A 15,882-nucleotide genomic window follows, 5' to 3' on the forward strand; every position below is an offset into this window, starting at 1 on the left:
TATTTGCATATGTTGGGGTATGTAAATCAATGTTCAAACCGTTCATACATTAAGCCAACCTCTCAAGATCATCTCAAAGAAAGTTAATGAAACAAAATCATTTACTTGTTCAATTAATTACATCAAACAAATGAACACTTATAGTGAAAATTAACAATCTCTTGATCATTCGACTTATTTGTTTGATGCTATTGAACGAGTAAACGATTTATGTATTCATTAATTTTTTGCCGAGACGATCTTAAGAGGTTGACTTAATGTATGAGTTTTGTTAGCTATCATAAATACAAGTTATGCTCACGCATCCTAGTAAATTAATTCGAAAGAGGCATTAGACATTGTTTCGATGTAGGAAATTATTCATATTTCAGGGAACTGATATTTGTAGTAGCAGCTACATAATACTTAAGTTTTTTTCATTTAAATTTTTTTTTTGGGGTACAAATTGTTCAAAGGTTTCATACTCATCATCAAAAGTTCAAACATCTTCCTAATAAACTCTAAGCCCCATAACAACGAGTGAGAGCTTTCTTTAAAAACCTTACTATAATACCAAATTCTCCCCTAGCCAGAAGAGTTAGACCCGGGCTAACATTCCAAGCTATTAAACCTGTGTTGAGGAACCCATTGGCGACGACAGCCGTCGCATCGAGAACGGTTGTGGGGCTGTATCTTCTGAAACCCAGCAACCGCTTGACCAACAACTGCTCGTAAGCCGCATAATCAAAACCTGGAGGGGGGGGGGGGGTGTGTCATGCGAATGGGCATCCTATAGACAAACCACGTCCATGTGGCACCCCAAACTAGTACGATAGGCATGGTAAGCCAATTCGTGGTTAATACCATAGCCGGGTGAGAAACGAGGCCCTGCATCGTCAAACAAATGAATTCCATAGCCGAAATAAAGTAATGATCCGAGTTCCACAACTTCTCCCAAAACACTTTGGAGAAGCCAGGAAGAGGAGGAGGCGGTGGAGGGGGGCCGTTGACGTTGATAGCCAAGTGTGGAGGAGCATCGGCTTGGTGAGGGATGAGGTAAAGGCTGGTGCGACGGCGCAGGAGACTTAGATCCGCCGGAGGAAGAGGAGGAGGTTTGGTCGTGAGGTGGAATGAGCAATGCCACATTGCGGCGCACAGGTCCTCCGGAGGAGGAAGAGGTTGGGTCACGCGGTGGAATGGGCAATGCCACATTACGGCGCAAGGGTGCGTAACCTCGACGACCACCAACGCCATAATCAAGAGGACGAATCAAGAGCTGATTCATCGATATCCTCCTCAAATTAGAGATAAACCACTATGAGAGTGAGGATTTTGTGTGTGAGGAGACAATGGACATTCATTTTAATTTATGGTTGTTGCACAGTGGAGTTTGTCTATGATTTTTCATTTAAGCGTAGCAGCAAGGCTCTTGTTGTACAACGATACGCTGCTATATGCGTTTCATCTTAGATTGGACTGTGATCAAACAAATGGAATAAAGAGAAATATTTTTGATCCAACAAACATGAAACACCCTTTCAATGGTGTCAATATATTGGCCTGTAATCGGTGAAATTAGTTCCGTTAGTTCAAAGCCTGTAATCGGTGAAATTAGTTCCGTTAGTTCAAAGCTATTTTAAATGTACCAACCTATAATGTCATTACATTGATCAACCTGCATTCTTTTACCAAATTAAAATATCAAAGTCATAACTGTTACACTGTGCAAAATGTCTTTATATCCACGGTGTAGTAGTAGCTTGTATCAAATTATATAGACAAGCTAATATGCTAAACTAAAAAGAGCTTTAAATTTCATCCGAAACAAGGTAATGAAACCTATGTTTCTGAAAACCAGAAACCTAACCACTCCAAATGCAATGACAACATTTTCAACATCCCAAAATAGCATAACAGTGCAATTAACACCGAATTGTCTAAGAATATTGTAACCAAAATAAGCAACCCTAACAATTATCATATACAAACACATATCGACTTTCAATCACAGTTATCCCTTTGTCTTTTCAAGGGTTTCGGAACCTTAAAATCTTTCATCTTCTCTTTCTAGTCGGTTCTTCTGTTGATCCTTCTTATTGCTAACGTGTCCTCAGTTCTTCTCTTTCAGCTACATGTGTTTTGCTTCTTCTTCTGTTTTTTCCTCCATTTGGCCGTTGTTCAACTTCATTTGCAATTACACCTTCTTCCCCTGTAGTAGAAATCTTTTCAGCTTCTACACATTTTTCATCATCTTCAGTTGCATATTCTCTGTTTACAGTTTAACCTCCTTCTTTAACTTTAGTAGTACCTCAGCCGCTATGCAGTCTTCATTGCAGCAACACTTGTTTCTCCTTGTTGCCCTAGCAATAACATTTTCCATTTGTATTCCATCTTTATGGACTGAGTTACGAATGAGATTAAAGAAGATTCAAACAATGGATAAAGAGTTACGAGAGTTGATTAAAAAAGATATTGAACATTGGAGAGAAGTTATTGTCAGAATAAAAGTTATTGTGACATGTCTTGCAAAAAATAACTTGGCTTTTTGTGAAACAAATGAAATTTTTTTATAAAGATTCCAATGAGTTTTTTGTTTTTTTAGGCTTGCTTGAAATGATTACTGAGTTTGATCCCATAATGAAATAACATTTTCGTCTCATTCAAGATAAAGAAATTTATTATCATTATTTTAGCCATAAAATTCAAAATGAGCTGATTGGTATGTTGGCCTCAAATGTCCAGAGCGCAATTATTAACAAAATCAAAGACGTTAAATATTTTTCAGTAATCCTTGATTGCACTTCAGACGCAAGCCATGCACTAAGAACAAATGACCTTAATTAAATTCTACTTTATCCCCAATGTATAAAATAAAACGTAAATTTTAAAAACAGTACACGAAGATAGTTCACTGAGAATTAAGGTTAATATACTTTCTAAAATATCATAATAATACATGATTTTATAAGCCCGACACATTTTTAGTACACGTTGTTAACTCTTATACAATTTCATGGACAAATTAGTCTTTTCCAACATTTTTCAAAGAGAGCTAAGCTCACTCAACAAAACTGTTCTCCTCCTCTCTAATCACCAGAACTAGGATTAGTAGTCTAGTACTCGATTCTTATTTGGTCCACCCAAAGTCCCAAACCACTCATCATCAACCCCCGTCTCCGCCTCGCTCACGAATGATCCCTCCAATGCACTCCTCAAGTACTTCAGAGTTAAGCCCAACAAATTATCATGAAGACTAAGCTGCATAGCTAGAGCATCCATGATAGCTCGATCTAATTGCAATAGATCGAGGAGCCTACAACCACAGTAATTGCATTTGGGTATATATATTCAATTTCCATCTGTCAATTTCGTGAGAACCCAGTTTAGTTTGGGGTTTTCATGTGTCTTCATCCTATTTTTTATTCCTTTTTTTACTATTCAATGTTTCTTCTGATACCCACCATCCACTCATACAACTCGGTATGAGTATGAGATTTAGGAGAGCCCATTTGAACTCAAAGAGGAATTTGAGGGTCTGGGTGTAGGAGCTCTAAGTAGACTAAGGAATAGAATCAAAGTGAACCACATGAACTCTAAATTTGCGGAGTAATGACCTTTGATGATGATTGAGAAACAAAAATTTGGTATGAAACTACAGAATGAACAGTCAAGACTCACACTCACCCAAGAATATTCTCAAGGATGTGAAGACTGACTGCCTCCACCAAGACACCAATCATCCCTAATCGGTTTCTGGGTGTTTGCTAGGTGGCCGTCGGTATCAATGGTTAACCAGTCTGGTTAGATGGTAGAGAACGGTGAGCAATTATGGTGTGCTCAGAAGAGGTGGGTTTGCTGCTGGTTTCAGTGAAGAAGGTGACTAGTCTACCAACATGACGGATTTGCCCATACAATTTTGACAGAAATCACACAAATTAATAGTGGAACTGACGTTGTGTACTTAAGTTGGGTCGAGTTTTTAACTCCAGGTACCATTGTATTATTATCGAAAGTAAAATCACCATAATTCTCAATGGCTCATACGTGATGTATTGTTATTAAAAATTTTCCTAAAATAAAGTATATAATGATATAATCAAACATAAAAAAAAGAGCTCATCACGAACACGACACAAAACAAAACAAAAAGTGTTTAGAGAAAAAACTTAAGAAAGCTCTCTTTTTGTAGACCTCCCAAGCTCACGACATTTGGAGAATAATAAAATTTAGGCACCAACCTCAATGCACAAGACCTTGACTTCCTCACAAAAGTTTCTTACGATGCATACTCTAAGAGAGACGAAGTTGGGGTGAAAACAGGCGAAAATATGACAAGTTGAAATTTTCCATACAAAATTTACGCCGCATGACCAACTTTCATCCCTTATAACTTTCTGGTCCTCCTTTAATTCCCGAGATTCAAGTTGGAGGTGAAAGATGGCGTTGCAGGCTTTCCACGCATATGTGGCATGTCATCTAACTCCAAGAAGGTTGAAAATGGTTGCCCTGCAAAGTTAGAAAAAAACTAAAAATTGATAGAAAATTTGGCAGATTGACCTTTATCTGTTCAAACTTTTTCATCCTTTTTAGACCGTTTGGCAGGTGGTTCAGAGCATCGACAAATTGCAGACTGATGGATGCTTGAGAATTTTTCAATTATGAGTCCCAATTTGTTGTTTATCTCATCTGCAACCGCGTTTAGGTCTCCCTTGAGCTCCCATGTAGTAGTGTTGAGCTCCCCTGAAATAGTTCGAATCTCCCCTGTTACAATGTGGATCTCCTCCGTAAGAGTGTGGATATCGCCCCCATACCGGTCTTCATCTCCTTCAAATCTGTCTTCATCTCGACCGCTAGCATAGGTGTTACAATATGGAGATGCACCTTCAAAGCTTCATTCAAAGTAGAGATTCCTTCCTATAGTCTTCGGTGTATATCCCCTTGATCTTCTTCATCCCCGTATTGTTTTTTTATCAAATCCAAGATCTGGGCGCATCCTGGTCGAAGTCTTCTCGTAAAGCATGGATCAAATTTTCAGGGACCTGAGATGTGACCTTGCTTCCTTCAAACTTGGATTATGAACTCATCAATTTAGCTCTAAAAAACCTACAAAAACTAGACTCAGATTCTTTTCTATGCATATATAGTACGTCTCTCCATTCTAAGGGTGGTGAGAATGGAAGTCAACAAAAGCTAACTAACTACACGGCCTACACACTACCAGAAGAAAGGATTTAGCCGACGAAAATAAAAAAACCAGGCCGATAAATTATTTTTTCGTCGGTTAAAGTCCACCTTAGCCGACGAAATTTTCCTTTGTCGGCTAATTTTAATTTTCGTCGGCTATGATCAACTTTAGCTGATGAAATTTTAATTTCGTCGGCTAAAGAATTTATTTTCGTCGGCTATAGTCTATAAACTTTAGCCGACGAAAATATTAAAGTTTAGCCGACTAAATTAAAATGTCGTCGGCAAAAAATTTCGTCGGCTAAAGTGCCTTATATTTGCAGATCTGGACAGCAGCTCATCTGGGAAGAAAAAACGGGAAAAAAGTTTGGGTGTTGTCGAAATCTGTCCATAATTAGTTTGTGGAGCTATATATAGGTACGTATATGTGTATATATGTTGATTTTGAGTTTTATTTAAGTTGATCAATTTTGAGTTTTATTTGAGTTGATCGATTTTGAGTACGTTGGATGTGTATATATATATATATATATATATATGTTGATCGATTTGGTTGATGATTTGATAATATATATGAAGTTGTTGTTAATAAGTAGTAGATATATATATACAGCCCGCTTCTACTGTGGGATCCCATTTTTTGTGTTTATATGAGGGGCACACTCCCTGCCGTCCGATCTGTTTTAATGAGCTGCAACGGCTCAGATCAAATCAAGTTAATAAACCCAGTTCTAACCCGAGTTAACCCAACCTGTGCGCGGGTCTTCCGTTTCCCAATTCTCAAACTCATCGATCTCTTCCTTCTTTGGCGCTCACAAGGAAAAGACCGCGAAACGAAAGTAAGAGAAGCTCGAGAGGCCACTCACAGAGAGAAAGATCGAGAAACCGGTCAAAAAAGAGAAAGCTCGAAAATCATCTATGGTTCCCTTTTATTGCCAAGTCAGAAAGGTATGACGATCTTCTGCTCTCAATAAATTTCTTTCCAATTTCATTTATATGTGCTCTGGGTTTATGATGTTTTTTATTGTTCAAATAAGCATGGGTGAAGAATGATCTTCAACTTGACTAAACTGAAAAAGAACAGTTTTGACATATTGTATAATTGCATATTTCAGAACTTTGTATGATTTTCATTGTCTTTGATTTTCAAGCTCTAACTTCTATATTATTGTTGATGTTCAAGAAACAGCAGCTGACATGACGTCAATAGACCCCATGGAAATTGAAACTACTGAGATGTCAGTACCTATGGAATTAGATATTAATGAGATGCTTGTCGCTGAGGAACCAAAAACTGATCCTATTCAAGTTGTTCATCCGTCAAAAGAAAATATCTCTACTTCAGCTTTCTATCCTCAAGTAAGAAATGAGCTTAAGCCCTTTAAAGGTCAGCAATTTACAACATGGGAAGAGGCACATGATTTTTATAAAAAATATGCATCTGCAGCTGGGTTTATTGTACGACTTGGTTCTAGTAGGAGGAGCAAAAAAACTACTGAGTTTATAAGGAGAGAGTTTTATTGCAATAGACAAGGACACGGTCCGAGTGAATTGGTTGGTGATGAGAAAAGGATCCGGGGTGTAGTAAGGGAGGACTGTAAAGCAAGAATGATAGTTGTGAGAGTAAACTTTGGTGGATTTGTAGTTACAATATTTGATGAAGGCCACACCCATCCTATGACAAGTCCAAGAAGACTCCACTTAGTAAAGTCTAATCGTGGGTTTACTAAAGCTCAATGATCATTATGGGAACAACTATCCATGGTAAACATACCCCCATGCAAGCAATTCGACATTATTGGAGTTCAAGCAGGAGGTTTTCAGTACATTGGTTGTACACAGCAAGATTTGTACAACCTTGAAAGGGATAAGCGTAAAGAGAAAAAGGGCAAGATGGAGACATGTTGCATGACTATCTACTACTGGAGTAGGAAAAAAATTTAGGGTTTTGTTTCACAATAAAGGCTAATGCTGAGAATAAGATTACTCATTGTTTTTGGGCTGATGCAATTTTAAGACAGTCGTACAAGCTTTATGGTGATGTCATTATCTTTGACACTACATACCAAACCAATCGGTATAGTTTGATTTTTGCACCATTGATGGGGATTAATAATCATGGTCAGACAGTTGTATTTAGAGCTGCATTCTTAAGTGATGAGACCACAAATTCATATGTGTGGTTGTTGAAAGAATTTCTGAATGCTATGCCAGGTGGTGCTCCTAAAATGATTATTACAGATCAAGATCCAGCCATGGAGAAAGCTATTTCAGAAGTCCTCCCAGACACATTTCATAGATATTGTAGCTAGCATATCTTGAGAAAGTTCTCTGAGAAGCTTGATGCAATCAAATGCAGAGATCACTATGAGGCCTTTAGAAAGTGCATATACTCATCTGAGAATGAAGAGGAGTTTGAATTGAAGTGGAGATCAGTTCTTGCAAAGAGTGGATTAAGTGGGCATAATTGGCTGCAATCAATTTATGAAATTCGGTTTAGATGGGTACCAGCCTATATGAACCATGTTTTCTCAGCTGGTATGTCAAGCAGTCAACGAGCTGAAAGTGCACACTCGTTCTTTAAGGATTATGTTTCTGATAAAAATTCTTTGGTGGAGTTCATGGTTCAGTTCAATAGGGGTATGTTACATAAGCGACATGAGGAGTTGATTGTAGATCATATTGACGTCAATGAGAAGCCTAGATTTAAGTGTCCCATTAAGATGGAAAAACAAATGTCTGATATTTATACACGGAAGTACTATTATAAATTTCAAGATCAGTTGTGGGAAAGCTACAACTACAATCTAGAGGTCAGATCAGAGGATGAAAATAAGTGCACACTTAAGGTTACGCGTGAGGATCATGAAGATGGAAGAGCTCGGGTCATCATGTATGATAAATCAAAAGATTTTGCTTCGTGTACTTGCAAATTGTTTGAGAGTGCAAGAGTTCCATGTAGACATGTTTTGGCATACTTGCACAGAATACATCAACTGTATAAATTGCCAGATCAATACATTTTGAAGAGATGGACAAAGTCTGCAAAATTTGAGGTTGTGATGGACAAGAGTGGCATGGAGATCACTGTTAACAAGTCTTTACTTGAAAAACGTGGTCTACTGTTCCAACAATATTCATATGTAATTGATAACGTTGTCTTGAGTGAAGAAGCAAGTCAATTGTTTCAGGAAACAATGGATTCTTTGATTGAGAAGATTAAGCCACTACTTGCTAATAGTAACAGTGACGGTGTGGAGCCTCTTTCAAAAAAAAGTTCAACTCAAGAAAGTACTTTTCGTGAACCGGATGAAGTTAGGACAAAAGGAAGGGCAAAAAGAATTAAGAGAGGAAAAGAGAAGAGCAAAGGAAAACGCAATGGTACCGGAAGACATTGTCATGGATGTGGCAAAGACGGGCAGACTCATGACAAACGCAATTGTCCAGTGTTGCTCGAAAGGTAAGGACACATATTTAACTTATTTCAGATAATTTGTTGTTGATATTTGGTTAGTATATCATTAAACATATGTTGTTTTGCTGTTTTAGATTGCCTAGTGCTGATACAAATGAAAATTCTAGTGGAGATGGTACTGATGATAGTTATTCTTCACAGGTAATATTCCTTAGTATGCCATACATAAGAGTCGGACTTTTTTTTCTCAAACAATTTACTGCCTTCCTTTTTCTGATTTATACGTTTTCTCAGGACGATTAGCTGCTTGTTGAGTGCATGATCAGACATATTTTGGAGATGCAAAGGAGATATGCTGACATTTAGTCTCTGGATGTTACTTTAGTGATGCAGAAAAGATTTCTAATCTTTGGTTTTTGGCTCTTAGCATTGTTGTCTAAGCTGATATAGAATGGTAGAGTAATTTGCTTCTGAGTTAGTAGTAGCCATGTGTGTCTGTTGGTTATGCAAAATGTTTTGCAAAAGATTTGAACAACAGATTTAAAGCTAAGCTACTTGCAAAAGCTTATTGATAGTCTATCAATAAAAATTGATTATGCATTTTATAAGTGAGTAAATACATTTGTTCAGAACCTTCTTTTACAATTGATAATAGACAACAATAGCCATTAATGAAAGATAAATTGTATTGATACAACTATAAGGTGAAAATGATGGCGACAACATCAATGGTAAGGCATATCATTGCTTGATCACCGAGCTATAGTCATGTATTTTTGGTCTGGCTTTGCCATCTTCTTGAACGTGCATCCAGCATAGGTCTAGTACTCGTTGCTCAATAAATGAACTTTCAAGAGCTTGTGGGAAGAGAAATTGCATCTACATTGTACGGATAAGGACCTTTAATGTCTTATGTCTGTACACACAACATAAGCTTCACATTTCCTCAACTTGCAGACCAGAAAAAATTAAGAACATGCCTGGATTTAAAATAGAGAAAGATAAGCATAGTAAATGGTCTAGAATCATAATGTAGGCAAATTGATCATATACCAAGCAATCATATATCAGCTATTTCTACAAATTATAGATTACAATTCAACCAATATGGTTAGACGTTCAGTATAAGGCTCAATACTTGTAGTGGCATATTTCCACTTAAACCAATCTATATGATTCATATAATTTTCCTACCGGTTACAAAACATATAATTCATGAATATGGCTAAAATTTGTCCTTGAAGCATATTTTCATAAACTGAGCTTCATGTACTTACCTTTATCACTAGTAAGCTTCAGATGGTAATGCTATGCCTGACCAGATAAGATCATAGTTCATTGTACTCGGGAATATGCCTTACCTGAAACAACCATCAAAGCCCAAAATCAGCAAAACACCCAAATTCGTGATCACCATAAAATTCAATAAAAAAAAATTCAGATCCTCATCACTCAAAAGAACGCAAATTCATTACAAAGTTATGATCTTTCTCCTTGAATCGAGAACCCAACACAGAGATTTGAGTACCCAACACAGAGATTGTGCGCCTAATGAAACAAAAGTGAATAAGCTAGAGAGAGGACCTTGTTTTCTTTTACTGAGAGGGTTTGTCGAGGCAGTTAGAGAGTAGTTTCATCTTCTCGAATCTGATCATTCTTCTTCAGTTTTTTGTCTCAATCTTTGAGGTCTCGAATTGTATCAGAAAGGGCCAACTCGATTCTCAAAAAACAAAAGCGAAGAGAGGAAAACGAGATTGGGAAACGGAAGAGTCGCGCACAGGTTGGGTTAACTCGGGTTAGAACTGGGTTTATTAACTTGATTTGATCTGAGCCGTTGCAGCTCATTAAAACAAATCGGACGGCAGGGAGTGTGTCCCTCATATAAACACAAAAAATGGGATCCCACGGTAGAAGCGGGCTGTATATATATATATATCATTTCTCTGTTGTTGATCTGCAGCTTCTTCGTGCGATACATTACCTTTGGTCTCCATCCGTGTCTCAAACTCGACCTGGAGAAATGAAAGCTGCAATGACCATAAGTGATGCTGAGCAATACAGTCTTCTTGGTGAAGGAAACCATAAACTGTCCAAGGGTAACCTCCGGTACTGGACCTCTTGTCACCATGAGGGAAGAAGTATATGCAGAGCCAGATGAATCGGATATACGAAACTGGTTGAAGGGGATCAGACTGTGGGTACGTCCTGCATTTGAGTTGGTTGTGAAATTTTTTCTGTAATATACCTCCTGGCAATATTCTCATAGAAAATGGAGGGAAATGCTTTGAGATGAGGAATATGGACAATACCAAGAAAGGGAAAACCAAAATAGCATTAAATGATAATAACAAACTATTTCCTAACCGTTTACTTGGCGAAATTGACCTGTACGGTGTCAAGCTTTCTTTTGTTTAGAGTAAAAAAAATTACAATTTAATTCTTATCCAAAACTTTTAGTGATTTCTTCAAAAAATCAGTGGCCGTCATTTAGACTGGGTATTCCACTCCAGACAGCATCTTTTTGCCACAACGTATTTGTGGTATAAAGATCTCTCTCCCGATTGAACAAGTACTATAAAACACTTTGTAGAATTTGTTATATATTACTGTCTGGATAATCATATTTGGAAGTAGAAGTCAAAATTTCACAATGCAATTCTAGGGTTTATTGATTAGTCTAGACTCCAGAAGGAAGTATAGAATGACCTTCTACATGAGCTTAGAAATCCTTTGAGAATGTTTCTAGATTTTGATTAATCTGGGATTTTTATTGTTTAGTGCTAACGTTTGTAACTTTAGGTACAATGTATTGTGCCTGGCAACCACTGTTGGGGGACTCATTCTACAAATGTTTGGACAGTCATTCTGTTGCTCTAGCTTTGGTAGAGAATATACAGTCGATGGAATTCAGGCATTTAAGACTACTTGTTCATTCAGTTTTGATTCCTTTGGTTAAAAATTGTCCTGTTGATTTGTGGGAGGTATGGCTGGAAACTCCTGCGCCCCTTACTTCTACACTCCAATCAGGCCCTTAGTTGCTCCTGGTCCAGTCTTCTACAAGAAGGTAGAGCAAAGGGTCCGGATGTCCAAGCCATACTTGCCGGGACTGACTTAAAAGTGGAAGTAATGGAAAAAAAGCTACCTAAGCTCTTACTCGAGAGATTTGTTCACTCCTCTCTCTCATTGCTTCCCCACAGCTAAATACTGGGATTCCATCCTTGGAGCACTCTGGGCAAATCAGCCGAGTCGATCTATCTTCACTTAAAGCTTTAGATTCTTTTGCATCAAGCTCTATTGTTGAGTATGTCTGACATTGTTTCTCGATAGTGTTTCTTTGGTTGAAAATTCTGTGCTTTGCTTTCTTTTCCTTAACTTATTAATTTGTCTCAAAATGGTGCTCTATTTGCTGTTTCATTTTGAAGCACCAAGGTCTTGCCTTTCCCGCACTGCAGATATGTTTAGAAGCTTTTAAATGGACAGACGGTGAAGCCATGCCGAAAGGTTTCTCGTTATGCGGTGCTTTGGTTGTTGTAGCTATAATAGTATGGAACTCCAACAGTTTGCTGCTAAGGATCTCTTTTCTGCAATTATTCAAGGTTTAGCCCTTGAATCAAACGCTTTCATCAGTGCTGATTTGGCTGGTCACTGTCGTGCCATAGACATATATATCTGTGATAGACATCCTGCTCCTAAGGGAGGTTGGTTAAGATATGTTGTGCCTAATTTTTGGGTTACAAGTAGTTTATACTCTAATCGATACCTTGCCAGATTTAATGCTTGCATCTTGTGCTATCCAGGTTCTGCTCTCACTTCCCTGCATCAAACAGCATGATTTGCTTGTTTTGAAGAAGCTTTGACGAAGACAGCTAGTCCTGAAGAACAAAAACATTAAAGAAAAGCCTGCTCTGATTAGCTACCGGAAACAAGTTAAAAGCACTTGTTGATCAGAAAACCGTAAATGTCATAACAAATGTAACAAGTAAGCACCTCTGACTTGACTGACAATTTTGTTATGCATTTTGTTTCCTTTGACTATAACTTACTCATGTGCTTTAATCTTATTTCAACAAATCGCAACACAGTCAAACATTGCGGAAAGCAAAGTTGATGAGGGGGAGGTTATGGGACTGGCAGCAATATCATGATGTAAATGTGTGATTTCTTGTACAAAAATGAGATCAACCAGACAACTAGAAGAAGGAAAACTGTATCGACTATTGAGGAATATGATGAGGTAAAAAAATATCCCTTTTTGGGCCAAGTTCTACGGTACTTTTACATCGGTTCTTGCTGACAAGTCACATCTCATAGAAGATTGCTATTTTAGTTCATTGACAATATTGTATCCTGCTTGTATTGCCATGAAAACTGGGGTTTAAAACTGATACATTTTTAGGGGATTTTATATACATCCAATTTTAAAGAGTGGTTTTAAATTAAACCCATCTAATTTTCCTATTTGATAGACATCTAAAATGTATCAATTATCATACATATTATGTCCTATTTTTTCTAAATTTTACACAATTGCTACCATTCAACTATAATATATAAACATAATAAATAAGCTTAATTGATGCTGTCTTAAATACTTTGATTATGAGTTTTTCTTCTAACACTAACATTTTTCAATCAATTTGCAAGAATCATGTAGTTTTCTTTATTTTTATGAAAAAATCTAGATGAAAAGAATTCATTATTTAATCTATACATAAGGTATAATATAATATAAATAAAATATCTTATTATAAGAGTAAAATGAATAAATTTTACAGTGTTACCGACTTACCGTAGGACTATATGGTTTCTGACGTGGCCCTTCATTCCATTCAAATTTTAACATGTGGATTTTTATGATGAAAAACCATTTTAGTTAATTTGTCAAAGAACTTGATTTTTAAAACTCTAAACCCTAAACCCTAAACCCTAAACCTTAAACCCTATACCCTAAACCCCTATACCCTATACCCTAAACTCTATACCCTAAACCCCTATACCCTATACCCTAAACCCAATTTTGGGTTTAATTTCTATTTTATAGGTATATTATCATATCATACCCTACTTAATAGGTACATTAGAAATGTAAATAGTTGAGAGTAAAATGTTTTCTCGATCATGATGGGAAATGATCATATACCTAAAAAGAAGAAAATTAATCGAAGAACAAGAACATGTACCTTACAATTAGACACTTTTTGGCAATGTAGAGAGACACTAAATGTGAGCTTAGGAATAAAAAGAATCATTCTATTACAAATGAAATACTTCTATATATAACATATATATATATATATACACTCAAGTAATTAGTAATAACAATGTAAGAAATTAAAGAATGTAATTGATTATGATAAAGTTAAATCCAACTAAATTTTAGCTCAGTATTTGAGTTTCAAATTGATGCTAAAATTGAGAAAGACACCAAATTTAGCTTTCTACCATCTGAAGGGCAAATCAGAGAAACAGAAAAATGAAGAAATATATTAATTATAGACATTTGTTCTATTTGATAAGTTTGCTTATGTGGAGTGGGTGTAAAATTAAAGAAAACTATGTATGGGTTTATCTTAAAAGAGGTCTACTATTTTGGGTTTTTATCTAATTTTCTCTACATTTTTTTGTGTAGAACATATCAAAAGAGAGAAAGAAAAAGATTGTCTAGCTAGCTGTTTCTTTCTTCTTGGTAGGTTTAACTCGAAGCTTTTTGCTGTGTTGTATGGTCATGAATTGAGGGTAGATATGCAAAGGATCCAGTTTTTGGGTCTTTCTGTTTCATTATACTGTTCGCACCGTCCTTTCAGTTTGTTCTCTACAATAAAATTTAGATAATAATATATTCCCACAAGCCTCCTCATTTAGAAGCACATTCTTTTTGTGGAATTATTTCTCTATCTTTCTTCATATTTCTTCATGCGATTCTCAACTTTGGATGTCTATTTAGTGATTTAAAGCACTTATCAAACATCTTTCCTTGCCTTTGAACCTTACGGCAAGAGTCTCATACACATTTGTATAATGCTTCTCACTTATATATGATAATCTTGAAATCTTTCAAATATCATATAATATGATTAATATCATTCTTCAATTACAAGTGACTTGTGGAGTTCCATGGACTCCCATAACATCATTGTCTCTTACTATCATTTTAAAACACAATCCCATTTTTCATCGTCCCACAACAGACCAGTTTAATTGATCTTCAATTCTTCATGGAACTTTTATAATGAGCAACTTAATAATGGCATTACAATGAGTTTAATGTGTGGTTAATTATTACCACATTATACTTCCCTCAGATCGGAAGTTCTCCAACTGTTTCTATGACTGATAAGAAAAGGCCTTGCCTTCAATTACCATGACCATAACCATGGTTCTACCATATTAAACAATGATCTTGCATGTACATATCATAAACAGACATTTTAGAGGTTACCGTGATTTGGTTACGAGTAAGAATAGGCAATTACATATAAGAATACTTCTCAGAATTTGTCATATCAGAAATTTTCAGTATGTACCCTCTTATATGTACTCAATGGCAAATAGGTGGCAGGCCCTCATCAGTTTGGCACCATCAAGGCATCAACGTACATCATCAATACCTTTTTGATCCCTTCGATAAAGAAACTAATAGTCGTAAACTCGTAGTCATTGTTTCACGCACTTTCCAGAAGTGAAAGTGTAGCTGGAGAAGGAATGGGAAGTAGTGAAAGTTATAGTTAAAAAAAAAACAAAAAAAAACACAGAAGCCAGTGTTAAAGCTATAGGGATATCAGATATGTGCTCAATTGTGAAAAACTAGTTAGTTTTGCTTCTAGGCCAAACAATTCTCTCTCGAGTCTCGAAGACTTCTATAAGTTTCGAGTCCATTCATACAGCAAGCTGCATATAGTCTTTGGTCTTGTTTGGTGTAGTGGTTGTAGTTGTGGTGAGGACGTGAGGTTGCTGGCTTTGGAGAAGGTGCTTGTCAGCTTGTGTAAAGCTAGTGACGACAATGGGACCTGGATGCGGTGGAGGTCGAGGCCGGGTGGCCCTGGCCCTGGCAGTCCGCCTGGATGGGGCGGCCCTCGCCCTGGTGGTCCGCCTGGTTTCTTTGGTGATATGTTATAGGTTCTTGGTATGCAACTACATTCACTATAGCTACTTTGGTTTTTGGAATTTTGATTATGAATCTATTTTTAATCCTTTGGGGGAAGGTTTTGATTGAATCTATTTCATCTCATCGCCTCAAGAGATGTGATTAGTTTCCTCTGGTCGTTTAAGTCACTATTATGTACTGTACTGCTGGATTGGGAAGG

At 36.8% G+C, this 15,882-nt stretch overlaps 1 protein-coding gene across 1 annotated transcript; it reads left to right on the forward strand.

Moving 5' to 3' along the window:
• The first annotated feature begins 6,360 nt into the window (after window positions 1–6,360).
• LOC101309681 (protein FAR-RED IMPAIRED RESPONSE 1-like) lies at window positions 6,361–12,410 on the forward strand. The gene is made up of 5 exons (XM_004289280.1): window positions 6,361–6,614; window positions 7,523–8,623; window positions 8,713–8,779; window positions 12,138–12,276; window positions 12,376–12,410. The coding sequence occupies exons 1-5, from the start codon at window positions 6,361–6,363 to the stop codon at window positions 12,408–12,410; spliced, it is 1,596 nt and encodes a 531-aa protein (XP_004289328.1).
• The last annotated feature ends 3,472 nt before the right edge of the window (window positions 12,411–15,882 follow it).

The sequence above is a fragment of the Fragaria vesca genome, linkage group LG1 (genome assembly GCF_000184155.1).
Source record: "Fragaria vesca subsp. vesca linkage group LG1, FraVesHawaii_1.0, whole genome shotgun sequence".
In the NCBI taxonomy this organism is placed as follows: domain Eukaryota; kingdom Viridiplantae; phylum Streptophyta; class Magnoliopsida; order Rosales; family Rosaceae; genus Fragaria; species Fragaria vesca.

What these genes read in the sequence shown, in the direction of transcription:
- LOC101309681 (XM_004289280.1), top strand. Translation starts at nt 6,361, where the DNA reads ATGACGTCAATAGACCCCATGGAAATTGAAACTACTGAGATGTCAGTA. An exon ending in ATGATAGTTATTCTTCACAG is followed by an intron (nt 8,780 to 12,137) that starts GTAATATTCCTT and finishes GAACTCCAACAG; the next exon opens with TTTGCTGCTAAGGATCTCTT. An exon ending in ACATCCTGCTCCTAAGGGAG is followed by an intron (nt 12,277 to 12,375) that starts GTTGGTTAAGAT and finishes TGTGCTATCCAG; the next exon opens with GTTCTGCTCTCACTTCCCTG.